Source organism: Corapipo altera, unplaced genomic scaffold (assembly GCF_003945725.1).
Source record: "Corapipo altera isolate COAL_440 unplaced genomic scaffold, ASM394572v1 61016, whole genome shotgun sequence".
In the NCBI taxonomy this organism is placed as follows: Eukaryota; Metazoa; Chordata; class Aves; order Passeriformes; family Pipridae; genus Corapipo; species Corapipo altera.
In genome coordinates, this window is record NW_020885063.1 from 5,305 (window position 1) to 13,230 (window position 7,926).

Below are 7,926 nucleotides of genomic sequence, written 5' to 3' on the forward strand. Positions count from 1 at the left end.
CCCCCCCCCCCCCCCCCCCCCCCCCGGGCCCAGCCCCGGGCCCCGCCCGGTCCCTCCAGCCACCTCCTATTAAACACATTTTTCCACTCTCAAACAGTCTTTTTTTAAATTCTTTTTCGCTCCCTCGGCTCAGTCCTGCCCTGTCCAGAATTCCGCTTTTTCACCCCATTTTCCCAGAACTCTGAACTCCATCGCTCTCATTCCAAAGTTTTGCCTCTTCTTCTCCTCCAACGGTTTTGCTACTTTTAGGACTTTTTTTTTTTTTTTTTGCTTTTGATCCATTTTTGGGAGCCCGCTCAGCTGCCTCCTTAATTTATTATCATGGATCCGGCATCTCCCTCTCTCCGTATTTATTGGGAAGTGAGGAACAGCCGCAGACCCCCGGGGGTCCATCCGTCCGTCCGGCTCCGGCCCTGTCCCGCTGCTCCCGCCGCCGTTGCTCTTTTTAAAGGGATTTTTAAAGCGAGTTTCTTCCATTTATCCCGTTTTTAAAGCCTTCTCCGTCGCAAAGGACCCGGATCCCTCACTCACACGGGAGCAATAGTCCTTCCTCGGTGGCCGACGTGTCCGTACTGTATTTTGTACCCTCAGGCAGCTCTTTCCGGTGAATTCCTGCTGTATCCACCCATCCTCCTGGTTCTGTGTTCTTTGCCACGGAGAAAATCCAGAAACCACAACGGCGACAACGGATTTGGGGGGAAAAAAAACGCTCCCGGCTCCGCGGGACTCACCGGCGTCCGGCCGCGGGACCTCTCCTTTTATTTTTGAAGAGGATGAGATATATATATATATATATAAAAAAATATATATATATTCCTTTGGTTTTTCTTTCTTTTGGCTGAATTGCGGTGATTTAGCCTTATTTCTATGTCAGGAGAGCAGCAGAGTCGCTGCCGGCCTGGCCCAGCTCTGGGGAGCTGGCTAGAAATACATGGAAGAGAAAAAAAAAACAAAAAAAAAAAGGCAAAACCACCAAAATCTGATAATAAACCCAAAAAAGCAGCTCCTGGCGTCGGCTCTGGGAGCCTTTCCCAGCCGGAGAAGTGCTGGATCCACGGACGCAACCTCCCGCAGCTCCATTTGGGTGGGAAGAGCAGAGAGCGTCGGGGGAAGACAGCGGAAAAAACAGCCAAAATGAGATAAAATTGGGGGGGAAAGGGGGTTTGAGGGGAGCAGCGGCCCAGGGGGGCTGTGGGGGAGGGGGCTTGGGGCAGTTTGGGGGTTTTTTCTCTCTTGGAACCCCCCAGGAGCCGGTGGGTGTTTCCCAGGAAAGCAGGACAGTGCCGGCATCTCCCCTGGGCCCCTGTTCCCATCTCTGTGTGTATAGACATGGCCGTGTGTACATAGATCAGAGTTGGTTGGGTTTGGGTTGAATTCTGTAGAAAATGGGCAAATTGCTTTTTTTATTATTTTTAAACCACAAGTGGGGGGGAAAAAATATCCCAAATTCCTGGTACTTCCAGCTTTGTTGCCCCAGAAGGGCCGATGGAGAGCGTGACGATGGCTGTACAGACAGAAAGTTGGGAATCCTGTCCAGTGCTCCAAAACCCGCTAGAAATGCCCCAAATGGCCAGGCCTGGGGCCAGCAGCACCTCCAGGGGAAGTTCAAACAGCTTCAATTCCTTTTGTCCTAAAAAATATGGAAGAAAATCGGGATTCTCCTGCCTCGTTCCCAGGCGATTTGTGGGCGGCAGGGGATGGGATGGGTGGGGCCATGCCAGCGGCGGCTCCTTGAGTTGGTGACAAACCAACCCCAACCCCTTGCCAACCTCTCTTATAAAAAAGCAAAAAGTGGAAAAAAATCGCAAAAAACTGGAAAAGATAAAAAAAAAAAAGCAGCTGAGGGAGCCCTGGGGGTATGTGGGGTGACGCCCCAGGGAGCTTGGCAGGTCCTCCCAGTGGGAAATCCCAGGCAGCTCCGTGGATGCTCCCGGGTGTTCCCGCAGGGTGAGGCCGTCGCCCTCATCGGCTCCTGGAGCCGGTTGAGCCAGTGGTGCCGGAGCTAGGGTTGGGTATCGGTGGGACAGCCTGGATTCGGGAAGGACAGCCCAGAGCCCACGGGGTTGTGGCCCCAGAACAGTGGCCTGGGGGGCTCCAGCCTTGGAGCAGCGGCTGAGAGCGGGTCTGGCACGGGCGGCTCCCCTGGCACATCCGGGGCAAAGAACGGGCCAGGAGATTGGACAAACATCAGTGGGGGAGCACTGGATCCTCCTCCGAGAGCCAGATCTTCCAAGAGCCAGATCCTCCTCTGGGACCTGGATCCTCCTCCGAGAGCCAGATGCTCCAAGAGTTGGATCCTCTGATGGCTGGATCCTCCAAGAGCTGGATCCTCTAAGCACCAGCTCTCTACTGAGTGTTGGATCCTCCTTCCGGCATTGGATCCTCCTCCAAGTTGGATCCTCCAGGTGTCAGACCCTTCTCTTCGAGCTGGATCCTCCTCAGAGAGTTTGATCCTCTGAGAACTGGATCCTTGGAGCGCTGGATCCTCCTCTGAGTCCCGGATCCTCCTTGGAGAGCTGGATCCTCTGAGAACTGGATCCCCCTCCGAGCAGCAGATCTCCTGGGAGCACTGCCTCCCTCCCTGAGTGCTCGCCTTGACGTCCCTTTGCCGAAAAGAGAAGAAGAAAAAAAAAAAGAAAGTTTTATTCCTGTTATTTTTTTAATGAAAGAAAAACAAAAACTAAAGCAAACCTGCACTTTAGGCGGCCGGGGGGCCGGGGGGTCGGGGCCCCCGTGTCCCTTCCCTGCGGCCGGGGGGCGGCTCCGGGGGCCGGAGGCAGGTCCTGGGTGTTACCACTAGCGCAGATGAGGCCGACGCGACGAACTCCTCCTGCTCCGAGCACTCCTGACGTAGCAGATTTTTGCAAATGGAGTTTTACAGTCTATATTTAAAGAATTGTATGTTTGTAACAAATAAAGTATGCGGAAAAGTGAATGAAAAACCAGCCTGGGCCTGGCTCGCTCCTTGGGGGGGGCCAGGGAGGGGTAGCTAGTGCCACCATTGGGGTGAGGGGCAGGTGATCACCCTGGAGTGTTGTGGGGATGTTGTGGGGTGTTGTGAGGGTGTGAGGTGGCACAGACAGGGCACGTGGGGTCCCCCACCTTGTCCTGAGGGGTGTCCCCAAGCAGGGAGGGGGGGGCTGGAGGGTGTGAGGGACCGGCATGGGAAGGGAGGGAGGAGGTTTGTCGTGTGCAGGTGTGTGTCAGGGGTGTGCACCATCACAGGGCTGTGTGGGGTGTGTAAGGTAAGGTGCGTGTACCACCACATGGCTGTGTGGGGTGTGTCAGCTGTGTGTAGGGCACATGTGCCACCACAGGTGTGAGGCTGGGTGGGTCTGGTGTGGCACAGGCGCGGGGGGTGTGCGTGTCACGGCTCAGGCGGGCGCGTGCATGGGCACAGGGGGTGTGTACGGGGAGTAAGGCTTCTGTGCCGCTCTCACGGCTGCGTGCAGTGTGTGTCAGGCGTGTATGTGCCACCGCGTGTCTCCTCCGTGCCCTGCCGTGGGTGCCGCAGCCCCCGCCCCCCGCGCTGCGGCTCCCTGCGGGCTCGGGCTCATCTGAGGACACGCGGGGACCCGCCTGCGCATGAGCCGCCACCGCCGTCACTGTCACCGTCACCGGGACCCGGCGCGACCCCCGCTCCCCCCGTGGCCCCTCCCCGCCCCGAGCCCCCCGGGGCCGAGCGGAGCAGCTGCTCCGGCCCCATCCCGGGCCCCCCCCGCAGCTGCTCCGGGTGGAGCCGGGGTTCGGGGGGCCCTGAGACTGCGGCGGAGGCCCCGGGGCAGCCCTAGGGATCCCCGGGCCGCGGCAGTTGCTGCCCGGGGCAACTGCAAGCGGTGTTGCCCCCCTCGGGGGTACCGGGAGCAGCTGCGGGACGGGGGACTGGGGGCCCCCCTGAGCCCTCCCGGCAGCTGCAGCGAGGGGCGGGGGCTGCGCGGGGCCCTCCGAGCCCTGCCCAGTGCCGGAGGGAGCCTGAACCAGGCGCCCCGGGGGGACAGTGACAGCGACAGGTGCCTTCCTTCTCCTCCTCCTCCTCCTGCTCCGGCCGTGGAGCAGGCGGGGGCAGGGCGGGGGGGCTGGGGGACCCCTTGAGCCCCCCCCGGCAGCTGCAGCGGGGACAGTGCCCCCCACCCCTGCCCGGAGCTGGGGCAGGGGGACAGGGGTGCCCCGAGGCATCCGGGGGACAGGGCCCGTGCCGGGGGGGGCCCGGGCTCCCGGCCCTGCCCGGCAGGACCCTGGCTCGGGAATCCCCCGTTCCATTTATAAAACCACCTCGTCACACCGTCAGGTTCCTTTTGACGCCGAAACGGGCTCGGGTGTGAGAAATTTATTTCCTGTGACATGTTTGTTTTTAAAACCCGCACCTACAGGGCGGTCCGGGGGCTTTGATCACATTTTGATCCCTGCTCTCAGCACTGACTGTGCCTTCGGCCTCTCGGGGTCCTCCCGAGTCCCCAGGGTGCTGCGGGGTCCGTGTTACCTTCCTGCCGCTGCCCTTCTCCCTCACCCTACGGGGCAGAACGGGGCTGGATGTGGAAAACACAGGGGAGGGTCAGAGGCACCGCTGGGCCGCAGTGTCCCCGAGCGGACTCCCCTCCTGCCGGGGGCTCCCCCGACCTCAGGCAGGGCCGTGCCCTGTCGGGAGTAGAGCCCACACAGACGGTCTGTGGGTGAGACCGTCCTGGCCCAGCGTTACCGGAGGAACCAATAGCCCCCCCTCCTCCTTCTTCTCTCAGCGACACCCGCGTCCGCCCACCCCCCCCCTCCCCTCTCACAAACACAGTTGGGGCGGGGCCTCGGAATGGGCGGGAAACCCCTGCCCGCCTTCCATTGGCTCCCGCAGCTGTCCGTCACCTTGACCCCGCCTCCCATCGCAGTGTCCGCCGTTTCCATTGGCCGAGAGGTGACGTCACCGGAGCGCGCATGCCCCGCCCCGCCCCTCACCCCGCCTGCGTGCCGTGTGCAAAAGGCAACACAGCCGTTAAACGAACCACGGGGCGGGGCCAGCGGGGGACGGGGCAAAGAAGTCTCGCTTCTATTGGTGGCGGCCGCATGTTCAAACTAGTATGGGAGGCGCTGATTGGTGCGGGCGCGGCGCGGCCCGCCGCCCCCGCCCGGGCGGGTCATTGTCTGGCGGCTCCCGAGGCGGGTCGGGCGCGGCGGCGGTTCCGGGACTCGGACGGCGGCGGCGGCACCATGGTGAGGGTGGGGGGGTCCTGGGGCCGCGGGGGGCTCAGGGGGGGCCGGGGCAGCACGGCCGCGGCTGCCGCTGTCAGCCCAGGCCGCGCTCCGTGACCTTGGGCCCAGCCCGGCGCTGCCCCAGGGCCCGGGCTCTGGGGAGAGAGGTGGTCGGGCCCCCTAAATCCGGTGTCCTTCCGGCGCTGTCAGAGCGGCCCCATGTCCGCCGTTACCGCGGTTTGTGCCGGTCACCGGGGGGGGAAATGTCAAGCGAGGGCCCCCAGCGGCCTCTGTCAACGGTCCCGCACCTGCCCCGGGATCGCGGAGAGATCCCAACGCGCTTCCAGAGGGAAGGGCCGGGCCCGAGGGGGAGGCAAACGGGGGTTCGGCCCCCCCGGTGCTCCATTCATGTGACCCCGGCGGGAGCGGGGATGACGCTGTCACCGGGGGAAGCGGGCGGATGGGGTTCCGGAGGGTCTGAGAGGTTCCGCGCACCTGCAGCGTGGTTTGGGGGGTTTTGAGGGTCCGTGGGGGCCTTCGGGGTTCCGTGCGCTCACAGGGGACCCGGGGGCTCCGCGGATCCGCGCGGGGGTTTCTGTGGTTCCACGGGGGGATTCGGGAGGTTCTGGGAGTCCTTTTCGGGGTTCCGTGCTTCTGTAAGATGTTCTGTGGGTCCCCACAGGGGTTTCAGGGGGTTCCGTAGATCCGCGGGGCAATTCTGTGGATTCACAGGGGGTTTGGGAGGTCCTGTGGATCCCTATAGGAGTTTGGGGTCTGAGGGGAAAGGGGCGTTGGATGGGTCTTGTAAACCCCCAGGCGTTTTCTGTGGATCTGCAGGGGGATTTAAGGGGTTCTGGGGATCCCCAGAGGAGGTTCCGTGGCTCTGTGAGAGATCTGTGGATCCTCAGGCCGTGTGGGGAGTTCTGTGGATCCGCGGGGGTTCCGGAGTGGGCGAGAAAGGCCCTGATCCCGCGGCGTTTACATGGAAACACCATCGGATTATACAACTCCCACCGCCGAGAACTTGTGCTGGGGGATATCTGGGGTGTGCGGCACGAGATAAAAAGTTGCTGTTTGAAGCAACAAGAAGAAGAAAAAAAAGATAAAGTTGTTTGCTTGGTCCAGCGGGTCAAATCCAGGGAGGGTTTGGCACGGGGATGGGCTCCCAGTGAGGGGCTGGGGTGGGAAGGAGGGACAGACGCGATGCAGCGATTGTCTCAGCCCCCGGGAGCCCCAGTTCCTGAGGAGGAAGGAATCCTCGGGATTCCCTCCTCAGAAGGGAGGAGTCCAGGAGCCCCGGAGGCAGCTGGAACCTGGTGTGTTCCCTCTGCCAACCCTGTGGAGGGTTGGGGAAAACCGGGACAAACCTCGGGATTTCGGCGACGACCTTTTCTTCCCGGTTTTTAGTCAACCCCCCCCCATAAAGATCCGCCAGGCAGGTGGCTCCCAGCTGGAAAACCTGACGAAGAAGTGGGAAAGTTCACAACTGGCTGATAAAAGCCCTCAGTGGGAACAGCCAGTGCTTTTCCCAGAGCTGTGTTTTATTCCTAGAGCAAGGGAATATCCCTACATCCCCCTTGCCTCCTCCTTCCCTCCCCTAAATCCCTCATCTCTCCCCCCACATCCTCCCTCTCTCTCCAAATCCACCCAAATCCCCCCTCTCTCCCCCCCCCAAATCCCCCTCCCTGGGTTTTGCAGTTTTATGGAGTGATGTTTTCTCTGTATAAAAGTAACTCCCGGTGCTTCCGTGTTTTTCTGAGTCATCCCTGAAGGCCCTCCTGTCCAAAGTGCCAGGACACAGAGGGGTTTGCCAGGGGCCAGCATTCCCACAGCTGGATCCCAGCATTCCTGGAGCCAGATCCCCCACAGCCTCACCCCGCGCCTGCCACTCGTTTAATCACCTCGGGATTAATTAATTCCTCCTCGTGATTATTTTTTTCCCCAATGTTTGAGCTGGAAGAGGTGTTAACTCCCACCTAGCTGGGCTGGGATGCAATCTTGGACATTCCCAGGTTAACCAGCATCTTGTTTTGAGGATTAACGAGCTCCACTCACTCTCCTGGGATCTCTGGGTCCTTTCAGCTCCCTCACCATGAGCCAAAACTCCTCCTTTTTAGGGGGGATGGGGGTTGTGGGATCAATATGTGCTGTAAAAACAGGGATTACGAGTATCCAGTGTGTTTTCAGGCTCTGCTCTTCCTCTGCTATGGGTTCTTGGCTCTCTGTGGGCTTGAAAAACCTGACACAGGGGATTATTTTTCCTGTTTTTTCTTACCTGGAGCAGATTTGGGGGTGCTGATGTGCTCCCTGTGGATGGTGCAGTTCCCTCTGCCCTCCTGTGTCACCTGCAGCTCCCACCTTCATTAGGAGCAGCTCTCATTAGTGATCAGTGACGTCACAGAGTCTTCCCATGTCCCTGCAATCCATGGATTTCCTGAGGGCGGATGGGAGAGCCCGGCAAACATTGTTCCTGAGTGACTCCCAAACTCTTGGCTTTGGCATTTCCACCCCCTAAACAGGATTTTTATTAAATGTGGGATTTCTGGGGCTCCTACATGATTTCCCACCCTGGAGCAGGAAGGGAGTTACCTCTGAATCCCACAGGATTCACATTCTCACCTACAGGAACAGTGTCCTGCCCCACACCCCGTGTCAGCACGTGGAGAAATTGAATCTTAAATAAAAATAGGCTCACAACTGCTGGAAAAAAAACGGTCAACAATGGGGATTTTGGGATGCTTTCCCCCC

General features: G+C 60.1%; 1 protein-coding gene across 1 annotated transcript; it reads right to left on the reverse strand.

The window, feature by feature from the left end:
* Positions 1-1,198: 1,198 nt before the first annotated feature.
* Positions 1,199-4,176, reverse strand: LOC113959775 (translation initiation factor IF-2-like). Its single transcript, XM_027669009.1, has 3 exons — positions 3,412-4,176; positions 2,692-2,882; positions 1,199-2,603 (listed from the first exon to the last, which is right to left on the reverse strand). The coding sequence occupies exons 1-3, from the start codon at positions 4,174-4,176 to the stop codon at positions 2,003-2,005; spliced, it is 1,557 nt and encodes a 518-aa protein (XP_027524810.1). The 3' UTR covers positions 1,199-2,002.
* Between the last annotated feature and the right edge of the window lie 3,750 nt (positions 4,177-7,926).

Bases quoted from the DNA above. Each gene is read 5' to 3' on its own strand.
- LOC113959775 (XM_027669009.1), bottom strand. From the start codon at position 4,176: ATGCCTCGGGGCACCCCTGTCCCCCTGCCCCAGCTCCGGGCAGGGGTG. The intron at 2,883-3,411 runs GTACACACCCCC...CTTTAAATATAG, and splicing joins GCACAGAAGCCTTACTCCCC to ACTGTAAAACTCCATTTGCA. The intron at 2,604-2,691 runs GTTTGCTTTAGT...TTTTCGGCAAAG, and splicing joins CCCGGCCGCCTAAAGTGCAG to GGACGTCAAGGCGAGCACTC.